The sequence below is a fragment of the Bos grunniens genome, chromosome 27 (assembly GCF_055505025.1).
Source record: "Bos grunniens cultivar Pamir isolate PY7600 chromosome 27, Bosgru_T2T1.0, whole genome shotgun sequence".
NCBI classification, from domain to species: Eukaryota; Metazoa; Chordata; class Mammalia; order Artiodactyla; family Bovidae; genus Bos; species Bos grunniens.
In genome coordinates, this window is record NC_141191.1 from 6858771 (window position 1) to 6877134 (window position 18364).

The window sequence follows — 18364 nt, forward strand, 5'->3', positions numbered from 1 at the left end:
CCGCCCAGCTGCTGTGTGAGCCCACTGGCATGGGCGAGTCCCAGGGGTGCGGGCCTGTGGCTGGCAGCGCACTGCAGGGCTCTTTCAGAAAAGGCCCGAGGGAGAAGGTGCACTTTTGTCCTTGGAGGAAAAGCAACACGTGGACAGATGTAATGCTGAAAAGGTGTGTTTTTTCTCTATTATACAGTCTTTCACTATAATTCAGTCTTTATTAACCCTAAAAACGACTCTCTGTGTTGTCTAGATCTATACGTTTTAACATACATAGATTTCAATAACCACTAGAAGCACAGGGAATTGCAGGGGAAAAGGCAGAAATTAGGGATTCTGTGGTCTATTAACATCTGGCCAATCAGAACTACACTCCACAGTGTGTTGTCAGCCCTGTAAGTACGTTATTGTTATTAAAATGGGCAAGTGCATCCTCTGTCAGTCATACCTCTGGCCAGGTGTGACTCACCGCACAGATGGGTGTCCCGGGCCCTCTGTGGCCGTGAGGAGCAGAGGCCGTGTGAATGATGGGGAGGGTGCAGCGAGGACTTTGGGGCCTGACCCCTCACTGCACTGATGTGCGATCTCAGGCAAAGCAGGAAAAGCCCACCGCCCTGAGCTTCCTGTGAGAGCGCCAGGTTGAAGTGTCTGTGCCGCCTTTTCCTTGCGCGGCTCAAAAGTGCCTGTGGACACTGGCATCCAGGGTGAGCCCTACCTGCAGGGAAAAGCAGAATCTCTAATGAGCTCCATCACCCACGTCTGGAGTAAATGAACCGCCAGCCCCCTCCTGCATGGGCTCAGGGTGCTGGATGCATCACAGGGTCACTGAAGCCAGAGGCCAAGGACAGGGGGGATGCTCCGCTCAGCCTTGCTCTCTCAACTGTATGCCTGCCTTGACTCACTTCTGCATGAACAGACTGGAAGGTTCTGAGCTATTAAATCAGTATAGCTTTTTTCATGAAGACCCAGATGCAAAGGCAACATTTTATAAAGCAGAGCTAGGGTGTCTTTCCCTAGTAACTCAGCTGGTAAAGAATCCACCTGCAATGCAGGAGACCTGGGTTTGATCCCTGGATTGGGAAGATCCCCGGGAGAAGGGAAAGGCTACCCACTCCAGTATTCTGGCCTAGAGAATTCTGTGGACTTTGTAGGCCATGGGGACGCAAAGAGTCGGACGCGACTGAGTGGCTTTCACTTTCATATAAAATGAAAACCTTACATAGGGTGTCTTTCAGTAATGGCCCTGCTTCTTTACAACCCAGGGGTCAGACAAAGAGTTCGTGACAGAGAAAGGCTCCCCCTTGTGATGCTGCCCTCTCGTCACCTATGTACACACGCAGCCATGCGCATATCCGCATGCATAGTGATCCTCTTAGGTCACCGTTCACAGAGGAAAACAGGAGCGCTTCGGAACTCCAGCCCAAGTTCACCCTGACTACCAGCCTGTCTTGTTGTTCTAGAGGCTCCTTTCGTCCAGAGCTATCAGCAGACTCCACTTAATCCTCTTTTCTCCCATGATTTCTTCTAAACCGACATCCTGGGTTCTGTAAGGGAAAAACTGTTCTTCCCTGGAGAACTGTCCTTAGACTGTGCACCCGAGTAATCGGATCCCAGCTTTCATTCCCTCCGAGCTGTTCCACAACTGTAAGCCGTAAACGCGACCTGTTCACATCGCACACAGTTCCTGTCTGTGGGCTTAGAGTGAGTTCTGTCCCTCTCTCCCATGGGACAGCCAGTTTTTTTGGCCCGTTTGCAACTTCACTTCAGTATTTCTTATCTATATATGTGTTTTCTGGTTCTCCTTTGAACCAGTATAGCATCTCTTAAGAGTTAAATAAAATGAACACATGTTAAATGTTCATTTTACACTGATGTAAGAGTTGAAAGAAAAGTGAAAGTGTTAGTCGCTTAGTCATGTCCAGCTCTTTGAGACCCCATGAACTGTAGTCCACCAGGCTCCTCCATCCATGGAACTTTCCAGGCAAGAATTCTGGAGTAGATTGTCATTTCTTTCTCATTTTTTTTTTAAGTTACCTTTTAGTCATGTTTAGTCAGAACCTTCTAGGTCAGCATGGATAAAGCTGGTCATCTCTGCGGGGAAAGGTGACACGCCACTGAGCAGCACCTGCAGCGACGCCCCCAGGCCCCGCCCAGACTCCTTTTTCTAGCAGTTGGCTGCATTTGGTGTGTGCTGAAAAGTCTGAATCTGAGTTAGAATTTACATCAGATTCCCCTGAATTGCCATCCATAAGGGACTGAGAAGGCAGTGAAATTAATCAACAGCACGTTGGCTTAAAATCTGTGCCTTTGAAGCTTTCCTGCTCCATCTCGAGGTGCAGGCAGGCATCACGGTGAGGCCTCATGGAACAAGGTCAGAGAGGACGCGGCGCCTTTTCCACTGCTCTCTTAGCCTGCGCTGCCCGCTGCCTCACAGGCCTCAGCTCAGTTTTTACAACGTGCCAGTGGGGACAGGGGCTTCCCTGGGTGGCCCAGATGGTAAAGAATCTATCTGCAATGCAGGAGACGTGGGTTGGATCCCTGGGTCGGGAAGATCCCCTGGAGAAGGGAATGACCACCCACTCCAGTATTCTTGCCTAAGGAATACCATGGACAGAGGAGCCTGGTGGGCCACAGTCCATGGGTCACAAAGAGTCAGACATGACTCAACAGCTAACACTTGCATTGGGGACAAAACATTGCTTTGCTGGAGAGGAACGTTTTGCTAGACTGCCTCGATCAGACCCTTTGGGCAGCATCTCAGTAGCATGACCTGTACCTTCCACGCCGAGCTGGGCTCCGGGGCACACCGGCCGCACTGAGGCCTCTGAGGCCCATCGATCACGAGGACTCACGGAGCAAAACCCCTGGGGGGCTGGGGAATAACAAAGTGGGTGCTGGGGGAGTATCCCATTCTTAAAACCTCCCACCTCCTGAAATGACCTTAGCTAAAGCTCAGCAGTAGGCAGAATCGTGTGTCCTGTTATATTTATAATATAAATAAACCTTGCCAGTCACCACCGTTTCCATGGCAATGACCTCCTATACATGCACGTCCCTGTGTACATCAGAGAGTGTCTGGAGGGTAAGTTTCCAAATTAACTTTTAATTTTAAATAACCTAAATCTTGATTAAACTTCCCCAGAAAATTGTTTTACTTAGGACTGGAAAGTCAACAAGCACGTAGTCTCAGTTATTTTGAGTGAAGAATCAGATCCTTCTAATTCTTTGCTTCCTCTGATTTCAAGCTGAATAAATAAATGGAAATATTTCCATTTACTGACTTTTGCAGCACATGCTTTAAACTGAGCTCAGGGACTGCAACTTAATCAGCTTTGCTTCCTGGCACCTTGCACATGCCTGGTAGACAGTAAGCGTTCAATAAATGTGGGCGGGAGAAGAAGAATCAAATTAGCTCTGAAGTCACATTCTAAACATGAGAAAGCCCCACACAGGTCCTTTACGCTGGATTCAAAAAACAGGTTTGAGTTACAGCTTTTCTGTATGCCAAGGTGGATCCTCGATTAAGGCAAAACTCTGTCCCTAATACGTGTGTGTGTTGTGTAGAATTTAGAAAAATACACGCAAACTGTTACCTCTGATAAGTGGCAGGGTCGTGAGAACCGTAGCATCTGGATGCTTGGGATTCTGGAAACAAAAATCCCAAGAAAAAGTGGCTGAAAAGTTGAGACGTCTCTGAGAGCAGACACGGCGTCGGGGCGGAGGTAAGAGGGGCCCCTCTGGCTGGTCCCTGGGCCTCTGCTCACGCGGTTCACTCGGGTAGAACTCCTGGGCTTTCCCTGCCACATCCTGCCTTCCCGGGTGAGTGAGATCTTTTCTGCCAGGCCGTGTGGCTCCCCGCTCAACGTTCGAGAGCTCCCCGACCTGTGCAGCTGCCGGCTTTTCGGTTTTCGCTCTTTGGGGATTTCCTTGACAGAGCGGCCGGCCTGAGTGCCTGCCACTCCCCACCCCATGCAGCTGAGCTGGTTCTAGAGTTTGAGGGTCATCAGAGGAGCCCCCAAGGATTCCTGCTGGGTTCTTTTCCCATTGCCTCTCCCTCCTATCGGTCAGAGAGAGGATCGTCTTTGGAGATCTACTGTTGGCTAAAGTATCAGGTGGAGCTGGGACCCACCCTCGTGGCCGAGGAAATACTTCCATCACCAAGTTGCTGACACTGGCCTGAACAAGCATGTCCACACCCAGTGGCAAGTGGGGTACAGGCTGCTGGCTATGTCCTGGCTCCCCGACCAGCGCCTTCTGTTTCAGCTACCTGCATGCGGGAGCCCTCTTGTCACTGGTGTGTGTCCCAGGCCAGTGTCCCCAGTAGCTAGGGCCTGCCCAGGCTTAGTGTCCAGCAGAGAAGCTCTGGCCCCTGTAGGCTCACAGAGGATACCACAGAGCTGCCTGCGGAGAGTGTATCGTCGCATCCAGCGTCCTTCCTATCAGGAGACAGCTGGCTCTCCTGCAGAGGTCGGCGGCCCCATCTAGGTCAGGCTTTTCTACTGGATGATCCGAGATGAGGAACACGGTGAGTGACATAGCGTGGACACACCCCTCGTCGAAACATGCAGCTGCTTCTGAGACACCCTGGGGCCTCCCGCTAGCCCCACGGCCGCTCCGGTTTGGGGACTCTGCTGGGGACTCGGGTCTGTCCTCAGAGCAACGAGAGCTCTTTTAAGTGCTTGGGTTTCTGTTTCTCAAAGCACAGTGAGAAGGCTGGAGCTGGGAGAGGAGCCCCCTTGGACACCTGTCTGATGGGGGCGGAGGCCCCGCTAGGGCTGTTCCCACCCCATCACTGAGGGAGCTGGCCCCTGCACATCAGGCCATCTGCATACTGCTCCGGACAGGGAGCTAGCCCAGCGTCCTGTCAGCCTGGGGCTCACGCAGGAGGGGAAGGAGGAGCTGGGATGGTATGTTTGCCCTTGGGGCAGGGGAGAACCTTTACTGGTGTTAAACAGTCCTCTGCTTTTGGACCCTTTTAAGCTATTTCCCTCCACTTCTCTGTCTCTGTCTCAGAGGCCTGAAGCTGGGCCAAAGCTGTCTTAAGCCTCAGATGGTCAACTCCTCCACACCTGATGTTCCTAGCCTCTTTGGAGTAGGTGAAGGCTCGGTCCACGGCATGGGACAGCCGTGGTGGTGGACTCCAGGCCTGAGCTGCTAGCAAGGGTCAGCTGGGGGTCTCAGCACCACTGGATGTGGAGGACACGCTGGGGACTGACCCTGGGTGGCAGAGACCTTTGACCTCACAGAGAGTGCGTGCTCAGTCCCTTCAGGCGTGCCTGACTCTCTGTGACCCTGAGGACTGTGGCCTGCCAGGCCCCTCTGGCCGTGAAGCTCCCCGGGCAGGAATTCTTCCCAGTCCAGAGATGGAGCCCGCGTCTCCTCCACTGAGTCACCTGGGAAGTCCCCCACCCCCCGCCCGCCCACCACAGACAGGTTGTCTGTCATTATCATTTGAGAGAGTTTCTGCCTAAAGGTGGGCTTCCCTGGTGGCTCAGTTAGTAGAGAGTCTGCCTGCAATGCAGAAGACCCAGGTTCGATTCCTGGGTTGGGAGGATCCCATGGAGAGGGAAATGGGAGCCCGCTCCAGTGTCCTTGCCTGGGGAGTGCCATGGATGGAGGAGCCTGGAGGGCTCGCAGGAGTTGGACACGACTGAGCGGCTACACCACCACCACCACTGCCTAAAGATGGTTTAACTTAGTTATATTAGCTCTTTTGCTATTGTTAATCTTTGATAATCCATATAATAACTGTTACAATCTGTAATCATTTTGTGAGTCTCACGCTCTCTTTTGATGTCCTTGAGTGTCTGAATCAGAATGATTGGTTCTCAAGTCTTACTGTCAAGGATCCCAGAAAAGAGAAGCAATCCAAATTGCTCTTTGAAATGTTTTTCCTTTACAGTGTTTACTCACGTCTTCTGGTGTTAGGTTCTGAAACCTAGCTACAAAAATATAAGGAAGTACTCCAGTGTGGCTGTAAATGCAAAAATCACTTGTTAGATGTTGGTGCAAAAGAGAAACTGGAAGTTCAAGTTGATACTCTGTATTTACTTGGTATGTTAATGTTATCTGATCAGTCATAAAATCCTAGGAAAGGGGAGGAATATGCATCAGTTACATTTGGAAATCTTAATATAGCTGCATCCAGCGTTCTCAGCAGATGGTAGTAGTTTTCCATGTCAGCCTGCCCCTTGCAGCATAATTTATGGAGTTGAAATATGGAAGGATGGTGGTTGGGATGGGGACTCAATTAGAAGACAGACCAGTCTCTGGCTCTTGTCTTTTCCAAGCTCTGCCTCAGATTTATGCTATTTTGTAAAGTGGATGTACTAACTCGTTTGGTAGATATTTTTTCATACCTCTGCCACTGAGGTTCTGACACATTTATGGAAGTAGTTTGTGCTTTAAAAATGTAAAGAACAGTAAAGTTTATGAATGAAAGGCCTGCCTTCCACCACCAGTCCTATCCCAAAGTCATTACAATTGGTCCTATCCCTGCCAGACTGCTTGCTTTACATAGGAACCCAGTTCCAATTAACCAAGTGTATTAATACTATTGGTGGATACTCAAAAGGTATTGAAAGTTATATACTGTTACTGTGCTATGATCATTTTTTAAAAATTGGAATATAATTACTTTACAGTTTTGTGTTAGTTTCTGCTGTACAATGGAACGAATCAGCTACAGGTAGACATATTTCCCCTGGCTCTTGGACCTCCCTCCCACCCTGCCCCTATCCCACCCTCTAGGTCATCACAGAGCACCAGTCAGAAGACGCTTGTTTTCCAGAGAATGTATAATACCCTCATCATATGGAAGCAACATATGTGTCCACAGACAAGTGGCTAAAGATGTGGGATATGTATACACACAATGGAATATTACTCAGTCATGAGAAATAAAATCTTGCCATTTGCAACATCATGGATAGATCTAAGGGGTATTATGCTAAGTGAAATAAGTCATACAGAGAAAGAGAAATAGCATGTGGTATCACTTATGTAGAAACTAAGACAACAAATGAACAAACAAATCAAAACAGTAACAGAAGCATAGATATGGAAACCAGCTTGTGGCTGCTGGAGGGGAAGCTGTGGTGGGAGGGGAATGGATGAGGTGAGCTGGGGCGTGGGGGGGTGCAGAGGTACAAGCTTCCAGCTGCAAAATAAGTGAATCATGAGCATGAAATGTACAGTGTGGGGAAAATGGTCAAAAACTATGTACTCTGTCTTTGTATGATAACAGATGATGATAATGAGGCCTGTCATGGTGATCATTTTGTGATATAAGAAAATATCAAATCACTATGCGTACCTTGATCTAATATAACATCAATTTTACTTCCAATTAAAATTCAGAATACCTCTTAAAAATTTTTTTGCGGGGGGAGGCATTAAACTGAGGATATGGAGAGAAACAAAAGTTAGGAGGTTTCCCCCCGACATTAAAAGGACAGAGGAGGACAGGGCCTGGTTTGGTCAGGCTACCGACTTAGAGGCCCTCGTTGCCCAGGTCCACGCCATTCCGTCTTCCCACTTGGTGGTTCTCAGCCTCGGGAATCCGGGGTGTCCTGTGTCGACAGGCCAAAGTCGCTCTTATAGGGAGTGAGGAAAAACCGCCCCCAGAAGACCTGCCCCCAGGCCCCACTGGCCAGACTCCAGCCCAGCTTCATGCAGGCCTTTGTAAGGAGGGTCCCAACAGTTGGCTCGGGCCAAGCCTGAGTCTCCCCCCCGCCCCCGGCGGGGAAGGGGCGCCCACCTTGAACAGCTGGCCCTGCAGAGGTCAGCACTCAGAAAATGACTGCGCCTCCCTGCTCAGGAGGAAAGGACAGAGTGGGTTTGAGCAACAGAAAGCTGGGAAGGGTGCCCTGACTTTGTTCCTTTGCTGTGTCAGGCCTCACCTCCTACAGCAAGCTTTGACGACATGTGACTGCATCCAACTTGAGGGAGGTTCTGGATCCCCAGCTGCAGGGCTGCGTGGCCCCGTGACTTACTGCGTTTATGGGTCTTCGGCTTTCTCCTGCAGCTCAGCTCACAGTTAACCAAAGCAGATCTCTTCCGCGTCAGTATCTTCATGTGCAAAATTAAAGGAGCGCCCCACTTGCTCCCAGGGATGTTGGGAGTAACTGACAGCATGAACGAAGGTACCACACTGGCAGAATTGTCATTTGCCCTGTTAGTTCCTGAGTCGAAGGGAAGATATAAAACATGATGCTTTATATCAGCGCTTATGGCAAAATTCAAGGTTGGCGTAAGAAAAGAAAGTGACTCTACGGCCAGATTTAAATTGATCACATTCATTTCACTGATGGTGGAGCCTTTTTCTCTTTTGCGGCGGGTGGGGGGTGTAGGATCTTTTCCTGAAAACGAGAGCAGCATGCAAACCGAGTGCAGGAACAGCTCTTCCTGGGGTTTTGCCGGAGCGGCAGCCTGAGGAGGGCATCTTCTGCCGCCCTCCCGCCTGGGGTCACGCTGGCCCCACGCTGGCCACCCCCCGTCCTCTGGGCGCTGGGTGCCCCCTCCTCTGAGGCGCGCCACCCTCTCCTCCCACAGACCTCCCGTCAAAACCCGCAGTTGCCCTGAGCCACAGACCTGTCCTCAGAGAAATTCACGGGTTAAAGTCTGGAACCCTGACCACCTCCCCAGGGCTATCTGTGCATTGAGGGGTCTTTCTTTAATCGGTACTTAGCACCGTGTGTGTCAGAACAGAGGGGCCTCCCCGCTGCCTCCAGGCCAGCCGCCAACCCTGACCCATCAGGGCAGGCCGCACGGCCCGCTCTGAACCCTGCGGGGTCTCCACACTGGTCCCCACCCACCAGGACGCGGCCCTCAGGCCCCCCCGGCCCGCGGGCACAGGGCCAGGACTCCCTTTGTGTTCTCCTGCTGACGGACGGGGGTGAATGGAGTGGCTCAGCGCTGACGCTGCCCACTGTGGGCGCCCTGAGCCGGGCAGAGGGTGCAGTCCCACTCAGTGGGCACTCCAGGCGAGCCTCCTGCCTCCACGGCCCTCCCGTCACTCAGGAGGCTGTCCGCCTGGCTCAACCGAACAGTTGATTGCTTTCCAATAATTTGGTCTAGAATCTGTAATAAATCAAAGGCCTAAACTTTTTTTTTTTTTTTTTTGCTTGTAAATTTGCTGCCCCAGAAAATGTCATCTGCTCGTAAATGTTGTCATCACCCCTGGATCCTCAGAACCCGTCGAGGACAGACAACCCAACCTCAGCCTTTCCTATTTCAGTCAGCTTGTTCTCAACAATGAAAAGGTCTAGAGTAATCCCTGTCCCTGTCTCTCCCCACAGCTCTGCCGCCAGGAACGCCTGTCTTCCGCTGGGCAGTACCGTGGAACCCTGTTTGCCGACCAGCCCACCATGTTCATCTCCCCGGCCAGCAACCCCCCCAGAGCCAAGCTGGGGGAGCTGGTCGTGCTGTGCGGGGGTCGGGTCACACAGGTCCCTCGCCAGGCCAGCATCTTCATCGGACCCTCCCCAGGAAGGAAGAAGGAGACGGTCAAGTACCTGTCGGAAACGTGGATCCTAGGTGAGCATCCACACTCGGGTTCCTGGAGGGAGGGGGAGGCATCATATGAAGTCAGAGCTGCGGGGAGGCCCTTCAGAGCCTCTGTCCTGCGGTCCTGGGGGCGACGGTTGGGGAGCATCAGGCCTGCTGCACTTCTCACGTCATCTGCGTTAAGAGGCCTGTAGTTAAAGAAAACAGCTGTGTGATTACCAGCTGTCACAAGGTCACCTGTCTGTCCAGGTGAGCCCACGCGGACAAAGGAAGTCCTCTTAGACTTGTGCCACCTGCCCTCCCAGCTTGCGCGCAAGGCCCAGCCGGCCGCCCTGCTCCCGGCAGCTCCGCCGGACGCCCGCTGCCCCTGCTGGCCACCCTGCTCCCTGCAGCTCCGCCAGATGCCCGCTGCCCCTGCCGGCCGCCCTGCTCCTGGCAGCTCCGCCGGATGCCCGCTGCCCCTGCCGGCCGCCCTGCTCCCTGCAGCTCCGCCGGAGGCTGCTGCCTCTACCGGCCGCCCTGCTCCCTGCAGCTCCGCCAGATGCCCACTGCCCCTACCAGCCGCCCTGCTCCCTGCAGCTCCACCGGACGCCCACTGCCCCTGCCAGCCACCCCGCCCCCTGCAGCTCAGCCGGAGGCTGCTGCCCCTGCCACCGCCCCACTCCGCGTACTCACCTGTCCTCGTGCTCACAGTGCTGTGTTTTACAGCAAAGCGACCTTCGGCTTTTATTTCCAGAAGCAGGTGGGGCGTGAGTGTGATGCATGTGTCGGCGTCAGTGTTGCCGTGTTGGGCAAAGGTCCCCCGGGGATTCTGCAGGGGGAGGGGGGATCCCGGGTGAGGCTGGTGGCCGACCCTGGTTGGGGGAGCGCCGTCTGTCCCTGGCTCTGGGGGTGCCGGGAGGAGGGGGCGCAGGGCGGCAGAGCCGGCAGCGTGTGATGCGGTGGAGCCAAGCGGGGGGAACAGGGGGTGGGGTCAGGTCCACTGGGGTTCAGCTCCACGTCTTCCTCCACTGCGTGTGGACGGCCGCGTGTCGGCCCAACTGCCGTAACTGGACCGCAGGCCCGGGGCTGAGAGGGCAGGAAGATGTCCTTGGTCCTGGAGCTGGACGTCTGATCAGCGTCCGCGAGGCTGGTTTCTCGCCCCTGCTTGTGGGGGGCCGTCTTTACCCTGTGTCTTCACTTCGCTCTCCCTCGTGTTCCCATGTCGTCTTCTTCTGAGGACACCAGTAACTGGATCAGGGCCCATTCTCATGACCTCATTTTAATTTAGTGATCTCTTCAAAGGCCCTTTTTCAAAACACAGTCCCATTCAGAGGTCCTGGAGGTTCGGGCTTCGACCTGTGGGCTTTGTGGAGGTTCAACCCCTGACACTGGATTACCCATTTCAGCACTTTTGGCCAAGCTGCTCATGTGGCTTCTTAGATGTCTCCCTCTCCCTCTCCGCCTAAGTGTCTTTCTCAGCTGTCCTCCTGTTCACTTTCCTTGTCTCTAAACCCCAAACTCCTGGCTTCTCTCACCCCATCCTAGATGTTACCATTCAACACCAGGATTGCCTTGGGGCCACAGACCAGCACCCGCTGTCGGTCAGCTCAGCGGCAGCATTAGATCAGACCACACCCCCGTCGGTCGGCTCAGCGGTGGCATGAGATCAGAAATAAAGGGCGCAGTAAATGTAACATGTGTAAATCTTCTCAAAACCACCCCCCCACCCACCCACCAGTCCGTGGAAAAATCGTCTTCCGTGAAACTGGTCCCTGGTGCCAAACAGGCCGGGGACTGCTGGTTTAATAAGTTGGCAGAGACTGTGTTTGTTCCGGTGGTACTCGTTTATAATAACCGTGTTTATGAATATCTTGTAAATGACCAGTGTCCTCCTTTGATATATAATCTTTCACTTTCTGGTGCACAGTCATTTGTCATTTGCCTGGAAACTAACTTCAAAACACCTACGGTCGTAGCTACAGTCCAGAAGCCAACAGAGGCTGTTTACTCTTTTCCACATGCCAAAAATACAACCTTCAAAACATCCTATGTTCTCAAACAGAGGTTTTGGTTTTGTTTTGTTTTGTTTTGAAGAAAACTGCATATATCAAAATGATACCAACTGGAGACCAGAACTGTACTTTGAAAAGAGTCTCCTTCAGCTAACGGGACTGTGCACATGGTTGATATCAACTCCCATCGACAGCTCATCTTTCCAAAGCCTGCGGTCATGCAGGGGCCCAGAGGCTGGTCTGCACTCTTACTGTTTCCAGGTTGGGGAGCTCGGCCGGCCCCTCCGCGCTGGTGCATTTCTGTGCACACTTTGTGCACATGTTGGCTGCCTGCCTGGCTCCCCCAAGGGTCTGGCCACGTGGCCCCCCCTGCTGGTGGGTCTTCAGGAGGCAGACGCCTACCTGCTTGAAGCCCGGACTGTCATGTCCACGGGCCCTTTGGCATTCTTTGAGTCTCAGAGCTGAAGCTGCGGGTCCGCCTTTCTGTTTCTTTCCTCTCCCGTAACTCATGTCCTGTTTCTGATTTGTCACTGCTCACACCATCTGCGTGTGCCCTTGGCAACATCCGGGTATTGTGTGTCCTGGAATCCTTGGCTCTCCGCGTGCTGAAATCCTCACCCATAACATCAGTCCCCTGCCAGCGCGCACTGGGTCCTCTGGCTGTCTCCGCAGCCTCGTCATATGAGTGTTACATACTTGAAAAATATGTGTTCTGTTAGTGTGTATGCATCTCCCTCTGGAGCTCCGGCTTTGTGCAGGTGAAGATTTCATTTTTATGTCTCTCCACATGTGCACAGACCTACAGAACACACAGTCTAGATCATCACCTTTTCTGTGTGTGTTAGTCGCTCAGTTGTGTCCAACCCTTTGTGAACCTGTGAACTGTACCCACCGGACTCCTCTGTCCATGGGATTCCCCAGGCAAGAATACCTGAGTGGGTTGTCATTTCCTCCTCCAGGGCATCTTCCTGACCCAGAGATCAAACCCGGGTCTCCTGCCTTAAAGGCTGATTCTTTATTTTCTGACCAGGTAACAAGTCACCTGGTTCTTTCTGGACCTAGTTTAGTTACTTCTGTTCCTGACAGAGTAAACAGGATGATCAGAGGAGACAACACAGGAGTGCAGACTCCCTGCCTCTGCAGGAGGCAGTGTCCAGGGCCGTGGGGCCCAAGACTCAACGACACGTAGGAAAGTCATTCCTGCTCCTTCGGCAGAGAAGCGTCTTCTCTTTTGAAGACTGTTCTCTTTCCCATGAGCTTTCACCATAAACACTTCCAGAGAATACTTTATTCTCAAAATGTTGTGAAATTAAAATTAAAACCATGTTAAAGCACAACTTAAATGTCATTTTGTGATAAATTTTGAAAAGCAGGACTCAAATTTTATCAACTAAATTTGTTACAACTAGAATATCAGATGCTGTGTGAGCTAGAATCCCTGAGACTTAATTATTTTATTCAAACTGCTTTTGAAATCTTGAAAGCAGCTTTTCAGATTTGTAATTTGCCTTCTAAACCAAAGAGTCTAAGCTTTTTTTAAGTACCTTACATTTATTCCTATATTCTATGGGGTCTTTGTTTTTGCAGGCCTAATAGAGTCAAAGGCTTTCCTAGTGACTCAGATGGTAAAGAATCCGCCTGCCAATGCAGGAGACACAGGTTTGATCCCCAGGTCGGCAAGATCCTCTGGAGAAGGAAATGGCAACCCACTCCAGGGAACTCTTACCTGGGAAATCCCATGGACAGAGGAGCCTGGCGGGCTACAGTCCATGGGGTCACAAGGTATCAGACAAGACGGAACAACTAAACAGCACCGAGCAATAGTCACACAGGCTGGACAAGTAGGAGGAAGGGGGGGCCATTGGCATCACCCTCTCAGTGGAGGGAAAGTGGACACTTTCACTGTGACCTCTGATGTCCGAGCACTATGAGCCGTCAGATAGGCCTTTTATCCCTTCATTGTATCTTAGAAACAATGAACCAATGTTTTCTAGTGTTTTTTTAAAATTAAAAAAAAAAACAAACCTGTCATACCATCCTTCCGCTGCCTGGTGTTGCTGGCCTGTGACAGCGTGAACTTGAGCCATCTCCACCTCGGGCTCCACACGTGAAACCTAAGCCGTGATCAGTCACTTGCTCTGAGCGGAAGCTCATCAGCCGAGCCGCCTTCTGCCGAGGCCACTGGACCAGTCCCGACTGTTCCCGAGCCGTTCCCCAGGGCCCGCTTTGCCTGCAACAGCAGCACACTTGGGCCAAATTCTTGATGAATCATTCAACCAGAGGGGGAGTGGGGATTTCTGAGAGAGAGCACACTTGTGGAGCTTGAATACATATGGAAATAAACAGGAAAACAAAACTCAGATTCCCGGCACCAGGAGGCAGAAAGTTACCTTCACCTGATCTTGGTGCGACTGGTTACATTCTGAAGCACTTCCCGGGAGTTGGGCTCCCCGCACCCCCACAGAGCACCGTTCCCATCTTACGGGTCAAGGAACAACAGATCTGGGGTCACCGCTGGCGTGGGGGCTGGCAGGGGGTACAGGGCATCGAGGGTCAGTGGCCTGAGCTGTGACTGTTTTTCCCTCCTTTTATCCCCACCGGTCTTATCAGGTTGAGCTTGGCCTTTCTCATAATACATTTCCAGTCTCAGGCGCCCTTTCCAGTCTGGGCTACGTTCAAGTGATAAAACATACATTTTATGCTGTTGTGGGAACATAATGTAATAGTCTCAACAGCCTTGCCAAAAAAAAAAAGGTCTCGCCTCGGCATGATTTCCTTATAACTTATAAAACAGCATTTGAGTGTCTCCCCATGTCAGTGCTTTCAGGAAAAAGGTCCCTGATAGTGTGCGGGCTTCGTATGTGCTGGCAGGCTCCCCGCCCCCTGGAGGAGCGAGCAGAGAGCAGCCCAGAGCTGCACGCTCTGCACGGGGCGTTTGTTACAGCCCTGGACTGACGGTTTGCTGATCACGTCGAATCCATCAGGGGTCCTCAGAGCATCTCAGGCCACGTCTCCACTATACAGATAAACAACCAGACATAGACAAACAACAGAATATTATTCGGCCCTAAAAGGGAAGGCTGTTCTGAAACCTGCAACAACACAAATGGACCTTGAAGACACTGTGTTCAGGTGAAATAAGCCAGTCACAAAAAGACAGAGGCCACGTAATTCAGTTTCATGAGTTACCTAAGGATGAGCAAATTCATAGGGACAGAGACACAGAGTTTAATTCAGTCTGGAAGGAGCAGGGAAAGGAATGGGGAGTTGCTGTTTAATGAACACACAGATTATGTTTGGGATTGTAGGAGACTTCTGGGCACGAGCACTGGTCGTGCTGGCACAGTATTGTGAATGTACTTATTGCCTCTGAACTGTATGCTTAGAACAGTTTAAATGGCAACTTGCAGCTTATGTCTGTCTCACCACAAAAAAAATCATTACCACCTCCCCCTAGATAGTTTTAACAAAAGTTTTACCAAACATCTCAAATTACTGTAGGACAAAAAGAAAAGAGAAGCTATTTCATCTCATTTTACACGACTAGCCCAAACTCATTTATGAAGATGGATGTAAAAATCCAAAATAAAATATTGGCAAATTAAATTTAGCAGTATGTTAAGAAACATATAATCAGGTAAGGTTTAACTGAAGAATGTAGAAACAAATATCATTAAATCATTTCTTCTAGCCCATTGATTGTTCTCAGCAGATGTTGAAAGCATTAGAGAAAATCCAATACCACTCATGATTAAAAACAATAACAACAACAATTAGGAATAAGGGAACTTTCCTAAATGACGAAGAGTATAAAAAACTTACAGCATATTTGCCCATGATACAATATATACATAGAAAAATTGAAGAGAGTCATGAAATGGTTATAATCAATTCAGCAAGATTCTTAAGATACACTTACTAAAATCATTAGCATTTCCATGCCCAGGAATAAATATAAAATGTATAGAAAAAATAGTGTGCTGTGGTATCTTTTCACTCACATATCTTAGGTGGAAAGGAAAAGTTGGCATGCTAGGAATAAACTAGCCAGTCTTAGCTAAGACAGCACAAATTCGTAGTGTACCATTGGTTAAGTATCAGATAAGTGAACGTCTCTACCCCAATATCAGAGCAGAAAAAAAGATTGAGACCTGCTAGGTTAGACTGTCTCCTTCAGATGCTCTGCACGGCATCAGGTCATTCATTCACCCAGTTTGTTGTTTTTTGAGCATCTTCCCTGTGCCAAGCATGTTCTTGGCACTCCTGGAATAGCAGGTGAAAAGGCAGATACAGCCCTTGCTCTTTGGGGGCTTACACTCTAAAGACGACAGAGAACATTTTCTAAAATCCTGGTGGTGATAAATACTATGAAGAAAACAGGTTGGAATGTGCAGAGAGATAGTGAGCTGGGCTTCTCGCCGAGGCCGGATGGGCTTGTGTGGCGCTAAGGGAACAGTTAGGGTCAAGGTGAGAGGTGGGCAGAGGCCGTGGATCCAGGGGATGACGGGGAGGAGGCGGCGGAGCCTGAGCCCGCAGGCTACATGGACAGTGGTCAGCTGTGTGGTGTTCTAAGAATGAGCAGAAGTCACCAGAGGATTTTAAGAAAGGGAAATGGGCTCTGAGACATATTTTTAAAGAGAAGCCAGAGAGTGACCTTAGCTCTTACAGAGATTGAGGTGATTGGTGGTGGTTAGGACCAGGGAAATAGTGATGGAGGTGATGTGAAGCTGTCAGATGTTAAATAAGCGCTGAGTCCAACACCTACGCCCTCTGGCAGGTTGGACGCTGTGCCATGTGAGGGCAGAGAAGAGGGGACGGTGAGTCCTAGACTTGGATTCCGAGCACCCGGGAGAACAGTGAGGGCCTGGAACTCGGGATCCATGGAGAAGCAGAGAAGGGCCTGGCTTGTTCAGAAGAGGAAACAGCGTGTTGTGGGGGAGAGATGCTTGGTGTGGGTCCACAGGGAAACACAGGCTGGACTCAGCATCAGAAAGGACTTGGCGACCTTCTGCACCCATCGGGGACCCTCACTCCACACAGCAGAGAGAAGAAACTGTCGCATGAAAGTGTTAGTCGGTCAGTTGTGTCGAGCTCTGGGACCCCATGGACTGTAGCCCACCAGGCTCCTCTCTCCATGGAATTCTCCAGGCAAGAACACTGCAATGGGTTGCCATTCCCTTCTCCAGGGGATTTTTCCCAACCCAGGAATCAAACCCACGTCTCCTGTATTGCAGGCAGACTCCTTACCATCTGAACCACCAGGAAAGCCCTGCAGAGTCACAAGCTGACCCCTTATGTACAGATACCCGGCTGCACAGACACTGCTGTTTCCCAGCCCTAAAATTCGTGGCTCGTTTTGTCGAGATAAAGCTCCCACGAGGGCCCTGAGGGTCCCCGAACTCTATACACAGGACCACATCTGGCTGTTGGCAACCAGAGTCTTAGTTCAAATAAAGTGACTTATCCACCCCACCCTTAAAAAAAGAAAAAGCGTTAGCGGCATGTTGATTCGACATCCCAACCACACGACCACACAGAAGCCCGGCCAGTGAACTTGAACGTGTACACATAACATGTGCCAAGACCTGTGAGATAGCTCTGCTGAAAACAAACAAACAAAACCTGGGTTTCTTTCTTTCCAATTGCAATTTCATGGGAGCCGCTGGTGTACAATCTGTCTCCCTCTCAGCTGGCGGGGACTGGCACTGCGCTAACATCTGTCTTGTGGTCACGTTTTATGGGGTGTTTGACGATCGTACATCTGACATGACATTGGAATTTGGGGACGTGGCCGTCTTCAGATGCCAAATGAACTTGGACAGAAATCCCTCTCCCCGGGTATGTTTACAGTTGGGAATGTGGAGCTGGGAGGCGCCCCCTGGATGCGGCTGGCCTGGCGCTCGGCCGCTCCTCAAGTACTGCCCCCTGCCCCAACCGCGCACGCCACCACACACCCCTCATCCCTGCTCGGGGGTCCAGGGGCAAACCCCTCGGGCAGCACCATCCCAGAGGGCGGAGGGGTTAGCCACAGACTTCCTTGTGGCTTCCGTTTTATCTGAATTTAAAGCTGGATCCTTCTCCAGCCAATATTCTTTTGCCCACCACAATAGATGGACGGATATGTAGAGTGACACTTGATTTCATGGTCAAGGAAGTCAGACAGCAGAGAAATACATAAAATCCCTGAACCCAACTACCCTTCCCGAAAGCAGCTACACTGCAGACAAAGCTGTCTCCTTCAGGTTTAACATATATTTACATAGAAATAAATGTATATAAACATACGCACTGAGGGTTTGTTCTCCATAAACGGAGAATCACACATTGATGAGCTTTTATCCAACTCTGGGTCTAGAAGATCCTTCCATTTTCATTCAATTGCTTCATTCTTTTTAACCGTCAGAGGTGCTGTGATTAATTTATACACTCCTTACGATTTGATATTTGGGGTTATTTCTGGTATTGTAAACTGTATGTGTTTATTCTAGTTGGAGTGATTCAAATTCAATTTTAAGAGACCATCTTAAGCTCTAATTAGTCTAGCCCAATCCCAGACAGGAGTATTTTTGTAAAATAGATTTATATGGGGATTTACTGAAACCTGGGGTGTGTGTCCTTTAAATTTTGATGCACACAGCTTCACTGGGTAGCACTCTAACAGTACTTTGATATTCCTGTTTCCCACACCCTCATCAGTTCCAGACTTTAACCATGTTTTCACTATCTGGTGACCTCGTTACTTACGGTGTATGCTAATACTGAGTTCCTCGTGAGCACCAAGCGGGGACTCGCAGCTCCTGAACTGCTGTTCTTGTCCCCTGCCTGCTTTTACATCAGGCTGTTTCTCTTTTCCACATTGCTTTACACTGATT

At 50.6% G+C, this 18364-nt stretch overlaps 1 protein-coding gene across 24 annotated transcripts in view; it reads left to right on the forward strand.

Annotated features, from left to right (window-relative positions):
* The window catches only part of MCPH1 (microcephalin 1), a 232385-nt gene that overhangs the window by 211765 nt on the left and 2256 nt on the right, over positions 1-18364 (forward strand). For 11 of the 24 annotated variants that reach the window (XM_086379742.1, XM_086379729.1, XM_086379709.1 and 8 more), the window contains one exon: positions 9291-9528. In XM_086379742.1, coding sequence (XP_086235868.1) covers positions 9291-9528 — 238 coding nt within the window. Of the gene's footprint in view, positions 1-7885; positions 8136-9290; positions 9529-18364 lie in introns of all 24 variants that reach the window. The other 13 variants (XM_086379712.1, XM_086379722.1, XM_086379719.1 and 10 more) reach the window with 2 other exon arrangements.